The sequence below is a fragment of the Ptychodera flava genome, unplaced genomic scaffold, assembly GCF_041260155.1.
Source record: "Ptychodera flava strain L36383 unplaced genomic scaffold, AS_Pfla_20210202 Scaffold_33__1_contigs__length_2856901_pilon, whole genome shotgun sequence".
In the NCBI taxonomy this organism is placed as follows: Eukaryota; Metazoa; Hemichordata; class Enteropneusta; family Ptychoderidae; genus Ptychodera; species Ptychodera flava.
The window spans coordinates 2,266,707-2,290,199 of NW_027248355.1; the positions used below are offsets into that span (position 1 = coordinate 2,266,707).

Genomic DNA, 23,493 nt, shown 5'->3' on the forward strand with positions numbered 1-23,493 from the left:
TGTAAGAAGCCTGAAGCATCAGATATGTACATCTGTTTTTAAGCCCTTCTCACTAAATTTAAAAGCATCAAACCAGAGATTTGAAAAGAAGCCATTACTTGACTTACACAGACAAACAATTCAATAATAAATGTCATGTCAGCGGGTTTTGGTGTTTTTCCAGCAATAAAGGTAGTAGCTGTGGAAACGCAGCTATCTGTTGCGGGTATTGGGGATCGCTATGCGTGTCAAATGTCAACCTCGCTAGCTGCAGGCCAACTACCAGCGAAAGTGGGCCGGTCTATTACGACGACACAACATGTATCGGAACTTAAAATAAACCAAAGTGAGCGTAGTTCAATAAAATGACCTATACCTGCCTGAACTCTAATTATTGCTCATTCCCTAACTCCTTTTGTGAACAAAATTTCTGGTTCATTTACGTAATTCGGCTGATTTTCCAAGGAGTACTCAAGATTTTCACTCCAGCGAACTTTGACTTCTATTCATATGCTTATAAGGACGTCACTCGTTCGAACGTGAATAGCGTGACATGTTGTGTCGTCGTAATAGACCCACTTTCGCTGGTAGTTGGCCCGCAGCTATCCATGGCGCGGTTGACCTTTGACCCGCATAGCGATCCCCGCTACCCCGCACAACAGATAGCTGCGTTTCCGTAACTATAAAGGTAGATGTCTCGGCAATAAACATGTCAATTTTGATCACATGTCACATTTCAACAAGCAAACGAAGAAAGACAGCGGGATTATGATTTGGCCAATTGAAATCATTAAACCTTTATTTATTAAAACAAGCCAAAGTACAATTATCTATCAAAATGTCTGTGGCAAAGTACAAATGTATAAAATAAATGTCTTCGAAAATGAAATATAAAACGCATAAAACACAGTCGCCTTCTTTATAAAAAGTTGTCAGAAGTCAGGATAGCATTGCGTTCCTATTATTGTAAACTGTGTGCACCGTTACTGTTTAAAGTACGCATAAGCAAAACACTCCAAAAACATTATTCTTGATAGACATAAAGTATCAACCTTCATAAAGTTCATTAACATATTTAAATATGTAAGACAAAATTCCTCGTAGCCTGTGCATATTATGGGGACAGCCATAAACACTTCAGCGCTACCGAATACATTTAGACAAATCTACAATTTCATGTTCTGATTTTTGGTAAAGATAATCTAACAAGAAAACTGATATCATGTAATTATCAGAGAAATCAGAGTCTAGACTTAAAATTCCTCCAGACTTGGCCAATCCGTTGTGGATCATCTTTAAAGCCTTGGGAACTTTCTCCACATCTCGGAACTTGTGGTAGTTTTCTGATGTAAGATTACCACTTTTCGCTGAAAAAAAACAGGGGAAAAATACGGAGAGTCAGTATTAAGTGTGCAATGTTTATGAATCCATTAGAATTTGTGGAAAAATACAAATACTATAAATACTATTACGCAAATGTCATTATTAATTTTGTAACATTATGCAAATAGTACGTTTAATTTAGCAAGGCTCTGTCATTGTGCCGAGTGTGTGTGTGTATATATATATATATATATATATATATATATATATATATATATATATATATATATATATATATATATATATATATCAAAATCTATTTGTATCTTCCCAGAGGAGGGGTAAGGTGCTCGATGCAGGGATGCAGAGCAATATTACAATAAATATGAGAACACATCAAGTATGTTTGGTACCCATTACTCGAGTTTTACGCACTCACGCGATTGTCAGATTTAATTGTACAATAAAATCTACCTATCTGACGATCCGTTGTGTGCGTGAAACTCGAGTAATAGACACCAAACATACTTGATGTGGTACTCATATTATATATATATATATATATATATATATATATATATATATATATATATATATATATATATATATATATATATATATATATATATATATATATACACAAGGGCGTTCTTATCACTATCAGCTGAATGGCTGATGACTTTGCAAGTTTTATGATACACAACGTACCTTCTGGCGGGAATGTTGTTGTTGGTTGTATCAATCGCAATTTCCTCTTCGTAACAACGTCAGAAACCACTTTGTTGACACCCGGCGGAAGAATATAGCGAGTTTGGAGACCAATGTCAGACAATCTCCTCTCGGCGCTGACGATTGAAACTCTTATAGCATTTTGGTACTGTATTTCCCAGTGACCAGGCGACATCGGTCCGTCACATCGAATTCCAATTTCATACTTTGTACTCCACTCTTTAACAAGATCCGGGAATTCCTCGGCAAAGTCACCGTACACGAACAAAGTCAAGGGCACATCAATGGAATATGCATTTATTGTAGCGATTAGTTTTCGAGCTCTTTTTGCATTCATTCCAACTTCTATAACAACGGAAACGACAGTTTTCTCATTGATGACGTCACAGCTATTGATCGTTTGCCCTACTGAACCAGGCGTGTCATCCGAAATCTGAGAAAAAAACACAATTCACATGAAATGTTACTCCCACACCAGTGTATGTAATATGATTGTTTGCCTTCATTTCGCGACTTAAAATGGGACAAGCCGCTCAGTGTAGGTTATCTTCCAGGAAAGTTTGCGTGCCAAACCTCTCTGTTAACTTACAAATGCATTTTGACGAAATCATTTTGCCTGCTCGATGCAAAAAGGACAAACATTTATTTTTCTATACAAACACCTTTTTTAAACGTTTTATTCGTCGACTTAAAATCCATCTTATCTAGATATTTTATGAATACAAAAGCTTATAAATCTCAGTATTTATAGTATTTATATATACCTTGGATACACTATTTACATCGGTCATAGAGGTCCCTAGAGACCTATGAGCGCAGTTCCGACGACTGTATCCCTTTAAATTCGCCTGCTGCTATCAGAATGCCTGAACGACGTAGATGCTGTGATTTAAAAAGAAAATGGAGAACTTCTATCACTTACCGTTGGTAAGTTAATCTTGTCAAAATCTTTGAATTGTTTTGTCTCTGCCGACCACGTGATGATGTCTGCTAGTTCCTTTGCCACAGCGGTAGTGATCCGTTTCTTTTCTTCGGCTGTTTCGCCTGTTGGCTGCCCAGCATGGTATTCCCCATAAAATCTGGCACCCGACAAAGACATGTACATGGTGTCAATTATTTAGAAAGGAACGCTGGCATTTCAATTTTAGTTGCTTTCAATAAAGGCAGTCATAAGATATCATTATTACAAAATTCGTGTCACTTTCGTCGACTAACAGTACACTTGGATAAATATCAGCATATAATAAATTTGTTATATTTTTACTGCTCTTCATGAGAGAGAGAGAGTGAGAGAGAGATAAGAAACACTGAGACAGATAGACAGACAGACAGATACAGGTAGATAAAGGCAGACTGACAGACAATGCTAGAGGGCAGCAGATAGAGGTACAGAGACACAGGAACAGGTAGACAAATGGATAAAGACAAACCCCATACTGTATGGCGGTGGCAGAGACAATGAACTTCGATGCAACAATACCTACTTGTCAATCCATGCAAATGTACCATCTTTTAGCATTTTCCGCAAAATGCCGTATTCTGCGCCCTCAACGTCCAGCTTAAAAATGACATAGTCTTTTTTATCGACGTTTCGTTGTATCCACTGTGACAGGTCAACCGTAGGAATGACGTCATGTCTAGACAGCTTTCTTCTACCGCCATCTTCTTTATCAACGCCTTCTTTTCCACTGACAAATAGGCTTCCACCTCCCCACTGCATATCCCGTCCAGCGTTCTTTTTCCCTGGAAACCACACTCCCTCGTTATACGCAGTCATATTTCCTGTCATGAATTATGAAGTAAATATGTTTAGATAAAAACATTTGCGGATACAAATGTGTTCAGCTGGAATTACCTTGAAAAAGCTTCAAATAAGACAAATTAGAATATTGTGAGTTTTTTGAAGAGGGCATGTCCCTCCACACCAAGTATTTAGTTCTTGTAAAATGCCTTTTTTCTTAAATAGGTAATCGGAGATCATTTCTACACAATGTCCAAAAATTAAACATTTTCCTACAACCTTCTAGTATCATTACAAACTTTAAATCAGACAAGATCCATTGTTAAGGATTGTTTTCACGAAAACTTAACTTTATGCCGATAAAAATGATCTTACTCTACCTAATGTTTCAATAAACCTATATTAATACCATTCGAAAATTAAAATACGTAGTTTAGTGGGAAAAAAACGAACACGCCTCTTCATGATAATTAAGAGTCAAATAAAAGTCTATCAATGTCACAGCAATTAGTGAACAAAAAACACCCCCCCCCCAAAAAAAAAAAAAAACAAAACAAAAAAACAAAAAACAAACAAACAAAAAACAATTTAAACTCTGGCTCAGTCTCGGTCAATTATATTACAGTTTTTGAAAACAAATTTGAAAAGAATCAGTCTCCATCATTGCTACTAATTCCATAAACACTAACCACGCCATATCAGCATTACCGCTACTGTCAACAATATCCTATTCATCAGCCCAATCTCCTTCCCCTCCCCTTTGTCATTCTCCTCCTCCTTTGTCTCCTCTTCATTACCATTGTCATGTGAGGAGAGTATATTTTCGTGCGACCAGCAAAGGGAAAGTCAGTATTTATTATGCATTCAGAGTTTGAAAAGCAGCAGCCCCCCCCCCCCTGTAATTTTTTTCGAGGACCTAATAAATTTTAAGTATACTGATATCACCGTTTACCTTTTAAAATCAATAAATAAATGATACCTCCCTAAATGCAATATTTTAACATGTTATAAGGTAGTACTCACCTCGACATTGTAAGATTATATTTTTGCTGAAGATTTCCTTAAGCGAATTTTAAACCATGCCCTTTCAAATTTTAGAATAGAAATGAGGGGATCGAAATTTTAATTCATTTAGTCCCCCTCAATACCCTCAAAATATTTCAAATCAACTTCTACATGATCAACGATGTTTTCCCTAAAATATTAGATGGCCTAACATTTATTAAGGGGACAAAGTCACTAGTCCTTAAAAAATCATCCCTTTGCCGAATGCATACAGATGATTTTGTTTGTGACGTCTGGGAGAAAAAAAAGGTTATTCTTTTTCTGACTTGCCACTATTCAAGGAAAAGCTGATATCCTTGTCTACACGACTTGCACCGCCAAGTAAGGTTTCATTAAAAGCTCTTCAATGAGGTCAAAATTGTTTTAACAGTTTCTGTTCTTGAAGAAAAATATCGTTTAAAATTGTTACTGATCATTCACATCTTGGTCAGTCGCTTTGGAGAATTCTTAAAGGGACGGGATACGATCACAGGAACCAAGTTTGTTGTAGTCTGTGAGAGGATTGTAGAGGTACAGTCACAGCTTTTAGTTTTCGATTGAAATTGTAATATAGTGAGTAAATGTTCTGGTAAGATGATCTGACCTCTGACACAGGCCTTTAATCAAGAACATTCAACTCAAAATCCACGCTGAAATGCAAAGGTATTCCCTTTGACGAACACAGTCTGCATGAGATGTTTATTTTCATATGTGATGTGTGAAAGGGACAATAGCAGCAGTTTTTGACAATATTTGCCTATGGTAGTATATTCTTATTTTACTCCCAGAAATCAAGGGTTTAGTCTGTCGACAGTTGGTAGTATAGATAGAAAGTACAAGCATTGACTGCAATTCGGTTGTTAAGATATCAGTGTAAAGCTTGTGTCGATAATGGAAGTGAATAATCAGTGTTTTAATACATGATATGGAGAATACAATAAGAAACTCTGGTTTAAACACAGAACACAAGTATGGAAGATGTCAACAGTTGTATCTTCTGTCCCCTGTTACAAGGTCACTTGGTTTTTTAATGAAAATTCGATGGCAATCATACAATTTAAACTGAAGTAATTAAATGATTTCAAATGATTCCTCAATGTGTTCGGTAATTGTTGATAGTAGAGCCATTCGATGACGAAACAATGGTTGTATTGAATTATCTACCCAACTGTGGAATCTAAAAAATGTAAATGAATGGAAGGGGAGATATTGTCAGATCACTCTACACCTAATGCAAACTGTTTAAATTCACCTCTACTATCCCGAAGACATTGAAATCCTCTCAATTCGAAACAAACCAGAGGACGCATGACAAACTATTGGGACACTGCGGAGGTTATTGGGTCAGGACCTAGACACTTACTTCGTTATTTCTTGGTCTCACAATTTATGAAGTACGTCCTTTGTCACTATGAACAACCTAAGGTCCCTTTCAAGCCCACAGAAACGATCTTCCCACAATATCACAACATTAAGCAAACGTCCACTCAAGACCCATCTTTCGAAAAAATCGACACTGTCATCCTTAACCTTGTTTGACCTTGATTAATAAAAACGGTTTCTTGGTCAACCTATTCCTCAGCAGGGTGACAGCCAGTACATCAACGGTTTGTGGCTCAGTCAGCCAAGAAATGGTGTCGGTGAACATTGGAAAATTCCATATGCAAACGCTGCAACCTTCTTTAACATGGGACCGAGAGTTATATTTTGGAAAAAAAATACTGATGTCTACTTTTTCTTCATGAGAGATAGGTCAACATGTACTCTTTCATGGCAAGGTGTGACAGGAACGCTGTACAAGTCAATGAAGATAACGCTACCACAGGTAATTCGTAATCAAATGCAGTTCACTGCTTCCACAAGAGCTAGTATATTTCTAGGATGATAATAATTTTACTGAGTAAATTTTATGAGTGATACACCCGTGGCCACTTTACTGTTGATTAAGCCCATTTGATGCAGTCCGAAATTATGTTTGTAGTTACTTGTACAGAGGCAAAACCAGCTCTACCCGGGGTTGTAAATGAGAGTTTACAATTGGCACCTGTGTCCAAGATTAAGATACAATGCAACTCTACCATGCACTGGTCCATGTACAAGTTTTGGTTTATTTCCATTTCCCCCAGACACACTGTCTGCATGGGACACACAAGTTTGCGTGATGGTATCTTGTGTCTCAATACTTCATCCAGGATGTCAATCTTTAGCTCTCATTTACAACCCTTTGCAGGGTCTGTTTTGTCTTTTATACAAGCAGAATTTCTAACTGCGTCAAGTAGGTTTGGTCAACACTAAAGAGGCCACGGGTAATAATAGGTCCATACAGGATTCACGCACCACTGCATGTCACTCACGCCAGCCTTAATCATCCGCAGTACTTACTCTGCAGCCGATTATTTTGGAAACACCTGTGCAGCATGCAAGACTCAGTGTATCAGACATAAATTTTATTCAATGAGCTTGCTGCCATCCCAGAAATGTAGCGAGAGTCTGTGATCTGTTGTGACGGGACGATTATTCACTAGTTGGCAATCTGAGCACTGGTCTTGTTGTTTGGCTACATCACAAAAGCTATGACCTGAAGGTTCCTTGAAGGTCGAACATACCTTCACGAATCTTTGCTTTTTTCAACATATCGCCATATCATCATAAAACCACCTGCACTCCTGTACGACTCGCAAACTCAATGGCAATAATTTAGGCCTGACATTCGTAGACAGTAAAATAAGTAGTCAATTGGTAGACAGTGAAAGAAGTAGTTAATCTACCTAGATATCACTGACCCGACTATTTTAGAAAAGCGGTCATATTACAGGTGCAATGTACGACGGGCGGAAGGAGTAATTGAAGTTAACAATTTATGGGGGAAGACTTTGGACATTGACTTCCAAACTTACTGTTGAAAGAGATAAGTGTCCAGATTTTACTTGCAGGAGGATTTTACTGAGATATGAATTTACTAAAGAGGAAATTAAGGTGGAGCTTCACGTTACAAACAGTTTTTTCAAGAGAAATTTTCATCTAAGATGACAAAGAAACCCTCTCATACTAAATATATATATTTCAAAAAGCAGACAAGTTTAGTATGGCAGCAATAGTTTACTAGAAATATGAAGGGATTGTATATTTAAGGTAAAAAAAAACTCAATTTCGGTATTAATGATAAAAATTAATTGAAGTCGAAAACTTGAAACTGTTTTCTGAAATATGATATTTCACTTGAAACAAGAGTATGTAAGAAAAACGACTATTTTATTTTGCATTATCTACCCTCATTCTAAAAAGGCGTAGGTTGAAAGAATGACACTCAAAACGTGGTTAAAAACAATATTAGCAAAATGCATGCATCTCATTCAAAATGTAAGCATTTTATCGGCAAAGAAAATAGTCGTTTTATTATATAGCATTTAAAGAACATAATGTGAAATTTCAGAAATTTTGACCAGATAATATGTCCAAACCAGAGTAGAGTCTAATTCTTTGGAAATCTTTAAATTGGGAAAAAAGAAGCCACGAAATCGAGTGATTTAAATATATTTGCATAAATTGACATTTCTTTACAACGCAGCTTATGACAAGCTAAAAGGTGATCCCAACCAATATTTTAATTTTGGGTGAAAAAATCAAAAATCAAATCGAATGAATATTTCCAAAACAGTGATTTTGAGCAAAATACGCTGTGTTTGGTGTTGCGCCCCCTTGAAAGGGGTCACGCGAAACACCACTGTTTTTTAAGGGGCGACGGAAACCTAAATTAATTCAAAAACAAAATGACTTGCAATTCTGTCCTATTATAATTTAAATTGTTCTGTTAAATGTTGTATGTCATTATTGCTGCATTTACATATGCTATCTGACTACTGATGCCTATAGCCAGTTTAAAAAATCTATTACACTTTCTGGCGGTAAGAATACTCAAAAATATAATTAATTTTACTGCTGCTGTTATTTTGAAGAATCCCTATAACACCGTCTTCAGAGTCAATACTGACCATTTCTTACCCATCTGTGATTTCAGTGGGCATAATGAATCTGTAAAGACTGGCTTTACCAACCTTGACTGATTCTGTCGATAAGTATTGGCTGCGTTTTTTTGCAGAAAACCAAACACTGATGCCACAACACCCTACAAAGCCGGTTGTGGAGGCCCTCTATGATGAAAGTGGCGAGGACGACTGATCGAGATTTAGGTTGCCAGATGTCCATTAACGGAAAATATTGACAAATATATTTCATTCCGTTATGAAAGAATATCAATAGCGGAAAGCATAATAACAATTTTCTTTATGAGTTTCATTACACATCTGCCAATCCGAAATCTTCCTTAAAAAGTGTTAAAAATTGTCCTGAACTCTAAGTGTGAAATGCACGTTTTTCAAATCATCAATAAAATGTTTAGTCATAAAAGTGTTTAGAACACGTCCATGAATATTTCCTGAAGGGTTCACAACTGGACGGGTTTCATAGGCATAGCAGCTGAACCGATGCCCCAGCCAGTTTAAAAAGTAAACACTGCGTCTTTGAAAACAATGGCCACAGCCCTGTGCAATCTCAAAAGATTACATTGTTTGCTTCAGGTTCTCAACCTACCAACTAAAGCAAGGGTTATTGGCTATTGTAACTTGAGACGACCAGTGATCACTGACAAACAGCCATTTTACCTGTCCAACCAACATTTTGAACTACTTCGATGACAACAAAACGTCCGATATTGGCGAACTCTCTTTTTTAAGCCTTAAATTTACGGTGTCGTATAGACACCGTAAATTTAAACCTTATTCCGTCAAATTAGTTACCATGAAGTTTCCGTCGCCAACACGAATCTCTACGCTGCGGTGCGTGCCCAACTTCGTTTCATCATTCAAATTGACTGCAGCTTTTTTCGATCTAAAACCACTGGCAACTTTGCAAATGCAATAATCTAAAGATACTGTCACAATAATTTTAGAAAGCAGCAGTGTCTGATCGACAAGCTCACATTTCGGGCCGTCGTCAAACATATAGCAAACACTGACAGTTGACAAACACTTGAGATAAAAATCTGGACATTCGTTGTTTAATTGTATCCACTCCACACGAATACACACGTTGTCATTTCATCACATTGCATTACCGACTTTCATCGTTTCAAAATTGTCCTCAAACAAAGAGCTACCTTTCTTTTCCCGAGATCTAAATCTCACAGTCTCATGCCAAAACAGATAGCTTGCTCACGCAGCGTGATTGTATCCCATCTCTACCAAAGGTCAAATCATTTTCAATGACGCCTTGTAACGCTTTATTTGATTGGCCGATTATAGTCATTTTTTGTGTACGAGAGTCTCATTTTCTAGAAAGTACCCGACCTACTTTCTATCAGGCCTAGGCTGTCACGGAGTGTACATAATCAAGCGCCGACACGCCGCATAAAGAACTTTATGACCCTTTTCATCTGCGATTGTATTTTATCATTTGCACAATAGTCTGTGAAGACTATCATTTGAACAACATTCAGAGTCAATATTTTTATTTCATTCATTATCTGTTTTCAACTAGGGGATTTACAGGTGATGAAATGACTTTTCCAGCCGAGCAGTTTCTCCGGCTGCCTGCTTCTATTGTAAAGCCTGACCCTGAGGTATGTTGACTTTTACAGATTAATTACACAAAGAGAAAGCAGAATGAAAAAGCCCAGTGATTGATGTTGTTACTCACTGTGACAAATGTAATTTATATCTTTGCTTTGATTATTATAATTAAGTGTATTAGTTTCTTGTTCCAGCAGTGTTAAAGAGTTATTGGATAGTGTGTGTATGAATGTATGTTATGTTGTTTCGAGTGGCAAATGAAAAAAGTTAGAGGACCATAATTTTAAAAGGGGCTGTAAAACTCACTAGGAAAAGGGAAAGTCATCTGATCACCATGAAAGTAAAAAGCTGGACAATCCCTGAGAGAGAGAGAGAGAGAGAGAGAGAGAGAGAGAGAGAGAGAGAGAGAGAGAGAGAGAGAGAGAGAGAGCAGGACGTCGGCAAGCACAGTAACATGATGTATTTTGCCGTCTCTCATGGTAATTAGTGACTTCAAATAGAAATATATGAATGAAGGTATTTTTGTATCTGCGTTCATCTGGTTTTACTCAGCTCAGATTGTTCACTTCGCGTATAAAGCAACAAGGGAATATTAATATTTATATTTATTTGGTACATATTTAAAATATAAGAATTGTATTTTACGTATAATTTATTTTATGGGGTTACATTGAAACATCACGTTCGATCTGCAGTTACGGACTAAAAGTAAAATGCTGAAAAGAATGAGATTCGCAGTTTAGAATTTTAGATTGCTGTTTATGAGGTGTTTACTAAACTCAAATAGAACGAGACAGTTCAAGGCCCGGTAGCTATGGTACTTGATGATATTCACCCGATATTTTTGTTTTGCATGTCGATATCACCCAACAGCGTTCATAAGAACCTACCAGTTAAGTCACAGACACACCTCGTACACGTCTATTGTGTCATTGGTGGCATTTAAATTATTATGATCCTGACTTGAGTTAAACGAAACACAATATAAATGTAGTAAATACAAATGAAGCCTGTTTTGACAAGCTTATACTGTGTATCTTAACATGCCCAGGGGAGTTTAAAATATAATACTTAAGTCGACATTATAATTGTTAAAGAAGCATAAAAGTACAGCTACTGGCCCTAATAATGCGACTTTCAGGCAAATTTGGTATGCTATCCTACTGGATAACCATTTTAACATTTAACCATACCATATTCAGGCTCTTCATTAGTAGCTAGCAGCCGAAAACATGACACAAGATGGTCAGAGGTTTTCCTTTCCAGAATATTCATTGGTCTTCAATATCTGGCAAACTGAGAACTGTTTTTTTAACAAAATGTATTGTCATTGTTTGGTTGTTGAATAGTGTGACTCAAACAATGATCAAGAAAAAAGTGTAATTAAAATATCAGTGTTCAATGTCATTTTCAAAACGTTTTACCAAGAGTAAAATGAATTGTGACACCTCTCAGATTGAATCATCCCACACATCAATTTCTCAAAATTGTTGATACGAGGGACGACCTCCCACTCGTGCTCTCCCCTTGGGTTGTTCTAACAGTTTTACTTAGTAACAAAACACATTAAAAATACCTCTTATATTTTACCAGACTGCACTTATTCACACATCATTTTTTTTAAATTGCCCATGCAATATTGGGGACAGCCCCCTCCGACACTTTACCTCAGCCTCTGGCGTGTTCTCTCCCCTGTACTTTCAAATTCTGCGCAGTCAGATACCCTAGTTAAAAATCTGTCATGACACCATCAAACAAAATATGGTTGGATAATGGTTGTACTGTGAGCTTTTACATCTCTATTTTGTTCTCACTTTGAATTTCATTTTGTTAGTTTCACCTTTTTCAGATAACCGATGATAGTCTAGCAGGGTAGATCAGGATTTGAAAGGTCTTTACTTTTGCTGTATTCTGTAAATTCTACAAATATATGGATCGGTATTTAACTTTTCTAAGCCGGAGAGGGGAGAATTCAGTCAACATTTCTGATTTAGAAAGTGGGGGGTACTCAAATTGAATCATTGTTTGAAGCGGGGGTTACTCGAAATTTCAGAGATTCAGATGAAATTCCTCCGACCCCTAGGCCGTAAATAATGACGGCTCCCTTATTTGAAAGTTACTTTTCATTTTTAAGACAATTACTTCAATTATTTCTTGAAATTCATGGCATGTAATCCTAAGTTTAGTGAAAGCATGCACGCGCAAAAAAGTGTAGTGCCTTACCGTCCTTGTCAGCAACACCGACAGGGCAGTGGAGTGTATGACCTTTGTCCTTAAAATACGAAAAATATGGCGCCAGTCCTGCATCAATCTCAAATGAGTGGATGATGTAATCGTTTGCATCCGGGTATGTTTCTCTGAAAAGATTGACTGTTGAAGCTACGTTGGCACCGCAGTCTAACAATATTTTCCTTGGTCTTAATCCATGAGAGAAGAGAGAGAGAGAGAGAGAGAGAGAGAGAGAGAGAGAGAGAGAGAGAGAGAGAGAGTCTGTAATTGTTCCAACCAGATTTTAGTTTTATTTTATTTATACAGTATTTTTTATGATTATTTCACTCTACTGAAGATTACTTCCCTATTGATAAGCTTTTACCCGCTAGGTGTATGTAAATAAGTTATAATTTAATGTGGATAAATAAATAAATAAATAAATAAATAAATAAATAAATAAATAAATAAATAAATAGATGATGATTAAACGAATGAATGAATAAATGAAAAAAGACGTCGGCAAGCCTCTGTTGCGTTTACTATTAATAACTTGTCATATCCACATACTGTTCTCACGTGCTCACTATTATGTGCTTTGTAGTTTCTTACATCTATCACTGGCGTGTGATTGAGAGTGTCCTGTGATTCGAATATTTTGCCTTTGTGCATTTCTTTAATATATAAGAAGTGACACTGACCAGAATATAAGACTTTACATGACAGAATATTAGTTATGTTGCTGTATGGTTCTTTTAACTGACAGCCTGCTATGTAACCATGGTTCCACGCGGTGAATACAGAAGCATGGTTACAATCACATCGACACCTGAAGTAATTTTCAACTGTTACGAAGATATATCAGACTTATAATGAAATTAAGCCGAAAAGCACGAATTATGTTTATTAGATTTGCATGATCGGACAGTTGACTTTTAATTCAATTATCGTCGGCACTAGTACTGTGTTGTCCCAGATGCCATTAAGGTAGCATGCGCCTTGGAAGCGAAAGACATTATTTTTGCTCATAGTTCACTCAATAAAATCTTCAACCATTGTCTTACCTAATCAAGTTTAAAAATCGGGGGCAACGTGCTAAGTTTGGAACTAGATTAAAAAATTATCTGGCATTTACCGATATTTGAAATTAAAAATGGACTCCACCCCTGTGCTTATTCTACGAGAAACATAAAGATGAAAATGTTTTATACTGCCCCACTGCCTCCAAGAGCTATAATTTAAGCCCGAGAAGTGGTAACTCAGAAAAGAATTGTTAAAACTTTAAGAGTCTAAATATCTGTCTCAGAGGTAAATATAACTTGAAACGTTAACATTTGATTGATGTAAACCTGACCACTTTTATTTTTGCATGCCGTATTTAGTCAGTTCCAATAGATACTTACCCTGTGTCTGTCTTTGTTGCCGGTTTACCATTCGGCTCTGCTTGAAACCTGATCGAACAATGAAGACAAAAATTGTTATGGTCTTTTTCTTTATTCATTAAAACCGTGTTCGTTCCAAATATCCTTCTGTGAAACAGGTGAGGTAATCTGTATCGACAGAATTGGCATTACTGCAGCATCTAAGGCAATGCTGGAAAGCATAGAGCACAAGCCGCTTCACTGAGAGATACACAATGCTCGGAGTCAGCGTGTCCAAAATATTGGGTCATCCGATTATCAGAACCGTGTGTTGTTGCTCCTATTTATGTCAAGCCGGACAACCAACTCACGGTTGCATATGTATCGCAGTGATAAATGCAGAGCTAGAAAAGACTGACCCAAGGCATTAAGTGCTGCAGTGGCGTGATATATAACCGGCACCACTAACATTAAGTGCCACGGTGACCAATGCAAGCTTTTGTACCACTCGCTGCACGTACCACTGACGTTGGAAAAGCTGGATAAAGATCACATTGTGACAACCAATTCATTTGATTCATTTCAATTATCTTGTCGACATGATAGTTGGTGTTCTCTTTAATCCCACATACTTACTCGATCGAATTCCCGAAGAATTTTATTTTCACTGTTTATGATTATGTGATGGCAATTTTATCTGACTACATAACAGTGTAGTCGTTGCCCCGGCCTTCGCGGTGTGTGCCAGCCTGAGCAAGCATTTTGGCCATACAGTGCATTGCTGATATTCAGTCGCAGTGTATGTAGAGGGCCTATCATCGGAACAGGAGAAACTTTGCAGAGTTAAAGAAAGCAAAATAGAAATTGACGACCACAGAAAACAAAATGGAAGTCACCCTAAAACTACGGATAGTTTGCTCACAGGAAATCGCTATTGAGGAAAATCTTTAATCAACAAATTTCTACAAATATCAGAAGACAACTCTATATCGCACGTTACGTATAAGTACGCATAGAGATCAAACAAACTTCGACTTGGTAAATTCTACAAATTGTGACAAATGAAAATTATCCCTTCTCTCGTTTTGTGTTCTGCACCCACTGTCATGGTAACGTGGATTTTGACTTTCAAATAGACCACTTAACTATATGACAATAACAATCGGGAATCTAACATTCACATCATAGAATACGAGTACACCTTGAATGAAAGAGGTCGCTATTCTGATCATTTTTGATACTTGCAACCATTTATTTAATATTCCAGTAACTCCACGACTCCCTGCCTATTAATATTCCTTGCTTGTTCACGTAAGTTGTTTATGTCTTTCCTGAGTGACTTTGTCAATGCATTTTCTTCAATCTTACACGGAAGCAGCTGAAGTATTTAAATTATCTCGTATTTCCGCGCAAGGAGGTGTGCAACCAGCCAAGTGCGAAATACTGCTAACTTTTGGTCTTGTAATGTTGTCCTAAGCCAGCGCGCACATGGTTCATCGCATGTTTTGTTAGCACAACCGGGGAAGTGGTGGAGCTACAAGAATCATCTCTCGTGAGAAAGTAGAGAAACTATTTTAAGCTTTAGTCCAAATCCCTAATCCATAATCCCTACTTGTCTCATTGGTTCTTGTCATCATTGGCTATATCACAGACAAGGAGAATAACTGTTTTTTTTCTAGTGTGTGTCTATATATATGGTGCTGTGGCATCCTTAACTTTATAATGCCAAGCACTTTGTTTCGAGATGTAGCTGTTAAACAATCTGTGTCTTAACGTACAACAGAAGGCCCATTCTAACTGAAGGCATATTCACTATGTCTTCCTTAACCTTTATATCTCCTTAACTACATCTGTTCTAAAAAAAACACATCACGATCTCTGACGTCAACCATAGTTTACCATTCACGCACGTGATTACATTAGCCATTCGTAGGAGCTAAATAGACATATATTGGAAAACGCCGCATTGTGTAAGAAATCGATAAGTTAAAGATAAATATAGCTGCCAAGAGCAGCATATCAAAAACGTGCCATGATAAGATTAAACTATCCCGGGGATCTTGAAACCCTTTCGTGCATCCTCATTTTAGCTCTGCTCAAAGTTCAAAATTGTGGAACATTAAAGTGTGGTTTCAGAGAACCGAAATATTGCATAGTCAATCAAGATACGCGGGTAAAGTTGCTTGTCTTAGTTCTCCTTTAAAGGAGGGTACATGTATTCTATATCAATACAACTTCTATGGTATTTTTGTTCTGTAATGTAAACCACAGTGTCGAGTACCCTCTGAAGTTTTTCGAGTCCACTTTGCTCTCTAGAGGCCCACCCTGATGGTGAAAAGGTTAAAGGTATGTGGCAGTGCCAAGTACTAAGCTAGTTTACGAAAAAGCTCCACATCTAAAAGTTAAACGTAAATTTTCATCCCAGATAAAAATTGGCAATATCACACAACACTTTGTGTTTACAAACGGAAGTCTTGGCATTTATTTCGTTCATATGTAGAATAAAATCATGATAAATTGTCAGAAGATACAGCTGCTGTCTCTTAAATATTGATATAAATCGATGTACTACAATTTCGGTCAACTGTTCATGCAGAGAAAGTGTGAAATACATTTGTGTGTAATTTTTTATACTTATTCCATTCAAGGAATATATATATATATATATATATATATATATATATATATATATATATATATATATATTATATATATATATATATATATATATATATAATTTTTATATTTATTCCATTCAGGGAATATATATATATATATATATATATATATATATATATATATATATATATATATATATAATTATATAATTTTTTATATTTATTCCATTCAGGGAAGGGGTACCGCACTTTTTGATGTCTGCAAAATAATCAAACGTCACCGACCCCCCCCCCCCCCGTTCCCGTCCAACATAACTGACCTGTCCAATTTCATCTGACAAAGGGATGCCCAAGAACTTTGCTATTGGTCATCCGCCGAAGAGAGGGGCTATGATAGCTCAAAAAGACGAAATTTGCCTCTGAAAGAGTCTATGACCCACCTTTTGCATGTCTCAGCCTTTTTCAATACATCAGAACACAAACGAGCACTGTCACTATCATGGGATCGCATGGCGATGACATTTTCATGCACTCCTAGGTGAGCCAGCATATATCCGACAACAAAGCTTAAAAAAGTAGTCAGTGCCAGGAATAAAACTTGTCTTCGTGCCATCATCATATTACTTCGAGAGAAAGCGACCCTGAAAACAGCAAATGGTGAATAGTGAAAAGGGAAACGAAAAACAGGTGAACATGACTTTAGTTTTAGGCATAAAAATTCAACCAATGTAATTCATGGCACATTTCGGCCAACCAATAAACCAATTTGCGCCTTTAAAAAAAGCGAAATGGAGCCAACTTTTAAATGGTTTAATCATCTTGCTCATTAACTTGTAGACCTATTTCTAAATTTAAAATCTCTGGTCTGGGATTGAAATATAGGAAAGAGGTTTATACTGCCGTGAGGATGGCACTATGCGGCCATTCAAATTTTCCTCTGATAAACTATTTCCCACAATGCATATTTCCGTTTTCCCAACTTCAAATATACTAAATATCCAATTTTCCTGTTTCATCTGGGGCGTTGCGCAGTTTCTTTGGAATCTTTGGGTACTATGGCAGAAATAAATGTATCGAATTGGAATTAAGGTGTAATAAATGTGCTTGAGGGGGGCTCGGTACACATAATTGTACAGGATAATTTTAAAAATTAGCGGGAAAAACATCGTCTCACGACCGACATATTTATAGTGGAAGAGAAGCAAACACTGTGCTTCGGTTGGTAAAGTACGTTTACTTCATGAAATAAATTTAAGTTGGTGCGTTGAACCGCAAGAAATTCAAGAAATGGTAGATAAAGGAAGAAGTCAGCGCGAAATAAGTGTTCATCTCCAAAATGTTTTGCCAAGTGCAAGTGGTATCTCTGAACGATATGTATGACGATACTGTCTCAAACTAGCCCTGCGTACGATGCTGTGTGCTTCCGGCGTTGTATGGCCTCCAACCACACGCCGGGAACACACAGCATCGTACGCAGGGCTAGTCTCAAACTAGCCGTGTGTCCATAGCTGTGGTGCTTTCAGACGGGATTCCTGCCTTTTACGGGCTGTTTGACTTTTACGATTTTTGACCCTGCCACCGGGGTCAAAAGTCGTAAAAGTCAAAACCAGCCCGTAAAAGGCATGAATCCCGTCTGAAAACACCGCAGCTATGGGCCCACAGCTAGTTTAAGTCTCAAACATGATATCAAACGCCTTCAAGGTCAAAATTTGGATCAGGTTACGGATGTAATTCATAAAGTGGGCAAGCATATGGTTTAAAAACTATGACGGGAAACTTAGATCATTATACGGAAAACATCATTGAGTACATAGATTATTAGCTGAGTAAATTAATCAGATAAAATTAAATGTGGATGCCGCACTCTGATTGGTAGTCACAATTTTTTACGTACGCAGGGCTAGTCTCAAACTAGCCGTGGGTCCATAGCTGTGGTGTTTTCAGACGGGATTCCTGCCTTTTACGGGCTGTTTGAATTTTACGATTTTTGACCCTGCCACCGGGGTCAAAAGTCGTAAAAGTCAAAACCAGCCCGTAAAAGGCATGAATCCCGTCTGTAAACACCGCAGCTATGGGCCCACAGCTAGTCTAAGTCTCAAACATGATATCAAATGCCTTCAAGGTCAAAATTTTGATCGGGTTACGGATGTAATTCATAAAATGGGCCACCATACGGTTTAAAAACTATGGTTGGATACTTAGATCATTATGCGGAGAACATCATTACTTACATGGATTATCAGCTGAGTAAATAAATCAGATAAAATTAAATGTGGATCCCGCACTCTGATTGGCAGTCACAATTTTTTACAACGTACAAGTTTGCGACATTGACGGGAAGCGCGCAAAACTTTAGCAGGTCAGATCAAACTGATTGTATCGGACTTTCGCTCCGGAGGCTGCAACACAATTGTTCTTGATATGTTCGTTTCTCGATCCATTGAACAAGTTGCCCGCGCAAATAACTATTACGGTTTGATGCATTCCTGGCCAAAGATAAATACTATCAGCTGCTACGCCTAAAATAGAATTGGAAAATGAGATCTTTGGTAAATTGAAGATTGGGAAAACGGAAATATGCATTTTAGGAAATAGATTTTGTTAGGGGGCAATTTGAATGACCGCTAAGCGTCATCCTCACGTCAGTATACACCTGTTTCCGATATTGCAATCTCAAGCCAAAGGTTTTAAATTTCAAAATAGGCCTAAAAGTTAATAATCAAGATGATAAAACCATTTCAAAATTGAAAATTAGCTCAATTTCGATTTTCTTTCTTGATGGTGTAAATTGGTTTATTGGTTGGCCGAAATGTGCCTAGCATTCAAAGTATCTTCATTGATCGCAATTTATGCTAATTTTGTCGACACATGATTTTTATGTACTTCTAATTGTCTTACATTGTCTTCTCCTCATTATCTTAATTGCAAACATGAAAGCTTAAGAAATATGAACATATGACAAATAATAATGTATGAAGTATATAAATGAAAGCAAACTACAGTTTTTCACAACATAACCAGCGCTCTATTTAAACCGCAAATGATAAATTACAAGATTATATTATTCACAAAACGCAATTTGTAAAGACTATATATTTGTCTCGATCTTAGATATTTTTTCACTGATTATTGAAGTAATTGTTCTTCATATATTGAAGTAGAATATGTCTCAGTGACAGATATTTGGACTCTAAAAAATGTTTGAAATACTGTTTTGTTTACCACTACTAATTGTTCAATTTTAAAGCTCTTGGACAATTCGAATTTTTACTGCTTAATATATTCGAAAATCGACAATTTTGTTATTTTCCACAGAGTTAACACTGAGATGGCGGCAACATTACGATTAAAATATTCATAAATGTTAGGTAATTTGTTTCTCTAGTGCCAAACTTTGATTTTTATTTTTGGTTTGGTAAGGGAACAGTTAAAGGTTGTAGAAAGTTTGAGCAACAGCATACGTCGTTCACTAAGCCTTACTTATAGTATTGTGACTCTAACTTAACAACTGTTTGGCAAGCATCTGACACCTGTTACACAGGAATTACTGTAGGATATTGATAGTTTTTGATTTGTACACACAACACATACTTAAACACACTAAAATGGATTTTCCTCATGGGCCCCTAGCTTTGACTATCTTCCTAATCCTGACAACTCCCTAGCTTTATAGAGATTGATGCGAAACTATACCCGTCTCCATGGTAATCAACTCTTTCAATAGAGTCAATCTTAAAGGTGGAAGTTTAGCTGACCTATTCGGTAACCTAGTTATTTTTCTTCTTCACTAATAGCCTGACTGCGGTTGAGTAAGGTATACAACTACACAAATCATTCTTAATACAGTAAGCACAGTGCTGAGCGGCCAATCGTCGAAGATTATTCCCTTCACATGGAAGCCAGTTGAAATTGTTGCTCATACAGTTAGTTAAATGAAGATGAAAATTATCAACGTTATTTGTGAATCTTTATGGCAACATTAGCTTTGATTTATGACACTTATGCTGATGTTGGTTGCTTTATCGGTATTTATCGGTTCATTGGAGCATCAGGTGAAAATTACACTAAACCGGAACTAAAAAATTCATATTTTTCACTCTCAAACAATGAAGGTGAAAACCATGCGTGCGCACCACTCTGACTAGAGGAGTTGGCAATTCCCCACAACAGATATCAGTGTCAAACTGCAACCCTACTATGAATAGCCATGCTATGGGCTGTGACCGTCCACTTTATTGAAGACCTGTTGACGTATGTAAGGAACAAACTAGCACAAGAAACCCAAATCGATTTTACTTTTCACTATTTTGTGACAGTGGCCAAGATCTCCACCAAGTGACGTTTACCTCAAACAGGACAGTGTATTTAAGAATTAAGCTTGTTCTTGTTCTTAGGTAAATAATTTCCTGAAGCAGGACCACTTTACAAAACAGTATCCAGTTCCATAATTGTATTAGTCTACCAACAAGCCAAGTTTCCCAAAGTGTTGTCTCACGAGGATAACAGCATTCTGTCCGGTCTGTAGTAGCGCTTAGGCCGCTGTTCATGGGAATAACGCATATCGCCTTTTTACGGCGATGCAGTTTGTGAAATCCCGAAACACGAAAATTGCTTCGATTACACGTCGAGTTACATGACCTTAAAACAATGAGGCCTTGCACTAAATATCAATAAACGGATTTACTATCAGATCCTTAAAGGGGTCAAACGGGGAAAATAAAAGCTGTAGCACCTTAACAAAAAAGTCACCATGGAAACTGAAACAAATCAAAACCCAAGTACAATGAGAGTATCCTGCTCGGTAAGCTCCAATAAATGTATGTCTTGTCTTGAGAACGTTAATGCATGTCTTTACCGTCACAACCAACCACTCATAACATTTATTGGTATGTGAATTTCAAAATGGCCGCCATCCCGGTGTTAACTCAAGGGAACATTATAGAATTTTCGATTTTCTAAAAACGACCAAGACGGTGAGAATTTGTCTTTGTCTTAGAGCTTTCAAATAAACCCCCGCAAATGTTAGACGAAAACAAACACCCGTACCTTTACGTCTAAGCATTCACCTTAGCAGCTAAAGGCCTGTCACTAGTACCGACTAGCCTGTCTTAAGTCCTCACGTAATTGGGAAGTTTTCCTGGTAGCACCATTTATGAACACAGATCACGACACGTCGGGAACAAAATGGTCTGTCATGCGTACACATAGGTATCATCCAAGGAGTAACTTGCAATAAGTAGCAACAACCTACACTTACCATTTCTAGACTTTAATGATGCTTTTACTTATAGGAAACTTCAATTACAAATGTCGCTGTCTTCACGAAATGGCAAGTTAATCACTTGTTTCAAATAAGGGGGGCTGACTTTTAACAGAATGACAATCTTGCCCTTGGAGCGATATTTTAAATTCTAAAGTATCGTTACCCGCACCACGCACGTTATCACCCAGTGTTATGTATGTAAAACCATGACTAGACTAGGTGAACATTCAAAACTTGTTAGACATGCCCAGATAATAAACATAATGGTCTTTTGGTTACCAGAGAATATTTTAAAGCTAAAGTGAACCATCGAGATTCGAACCATTATTTTCTTGTGGTAAAGGTAGATTAATGATTAGAAATATTGGCGTATCAAAACAAATTGACGGTTTTAGGACAAATGTTATGAATTTGAATACACTTACCGATAGAGCTGTGACTTTTCACCTTCTATCCGTGTAAAAACAGTTTACTTGGCAGTTTCATGGCGTGGTTGTAAAACAAAATGTCGCACTATGGCCACTCCTTTGGTTCCTGCGCCAGGTGATAGCGATGGACACGCATGCGCTAAACCGTTTCAAAGCATGTCATATGTAACTCGTGAGGTGCACTTCCAAAAGCGCTCAAATCTCTTTTGAAATGAGGGTACGCCATTACACCCAAACTTCTGCTTCAGCATGTCACATAGTCCATGAGTGATGTACGTTAGCAACGGTTCAAATACGGCAAGCTGACATGTAAGCAAGCGTTGTTATCGTTGCCAAGTAGGGACGACAAACCCTTCCGGGTCGTGCGTCGGTCTCGCCTCCCTGGACCAAAACAGTTTGTGACCTCCTCGGTAACAGATGATAAAAATATCATGACCTCCTCGTCTACTTTCAGCAATAATTGGAGTAACGTTTGAAGAGTTCGGTGATATTTGAGTTCTCTTTGTAACATGCACATATATATTGAAACGAGCAGTATTGGACCTCGCATCATAGAAACATAATTATATTTTTCAAAATTTATCTGGTTTTCAACATTTATCAGGTTTGAACTACTATTTAAAGAAATAAAATTACCATTCACCTGCAATATCCTTCTTTTGAACATTTACGGTGAGAGCGCATGCGGCAGGTTCACTTTATTGTCAGTCGCGACCTTGTGGTACCAAGAGAAAATTTACCATTTGTGCGTGTTTCATTAATGGACAAAAACGTTAATTTGAATTGAATTAAATTAAATTGATTAAATATTGAATTAAACACACAAAAGGTGGCATGACTCAAGATTGCGACACACAGTCATAGCCAAGCCCTCAACGTCTCCAACCACTGACTACTCAGGCCAAAAATGAAAGCTCTAACAAATTACTCATTTCTCTCGTATTTGTTCATCTGTACAGTTCGCCAACACTTGGTTGGACGAATTATGTTTACATGTAGAAATGTATCTTCATTGGATGCTTTCTAACCTAAATTGCGTTACCGGTTATATCGCAAATTTATTTCACAAAAGTCAATTAGAAGTCTGACATCTATCATCCGATCACAAACAAAGGAATATAACATGCGCATGTGGTCTTGGCACTGATTGATCGTCTGAAAACAATAGGTATTCATGTTATATGTTTGCTTGTTTGTTTGTTAGTTATTTTGTTTGTTTGGCAAAAAATATG

The 23,493-nt window shown here is 37.2% G+C and overlaps 1 protein-coding gene across 1 annotated transcript; it reads right to left on the reverse strand.

The window, feature by feature from the left end:
- Nucleotides 1–988: 988 nt before the first annotated feature.
- Nucleotides 989–22,611, reverse strand: LOC139127549 (uncharacterized). The gene is made up of 8 exons (XM_070693456.1): nucleotides 22,259–22,611; nucleotides 17,011–17,211; nucleotides 13,995–14,042; nucleotides 12,607–12,800; nucleotides 3,516–3,813; nucleotides 2,954–3,110; nucleotides 2,011–2,464; nucleotides 989–1,346 (listed from the first exon to the last, which is right to left on the reverse strand). Exons 2-8 carry the CDS (start codon nucleotides 17,187–17,189, stop codon nucleotides 1,123–1,125), a joined length of 1,554 nt encoding a protein of 517 aa, XP_070549557.1. The 5' UTR covers nucleotides 17,190–17,211; nucleotides 22,259–22,611; the 3' UTR covers nucleotides 989–1,122.
- Nucleotides 22,612–23,493: the final 882 nt, after the last annotated feature.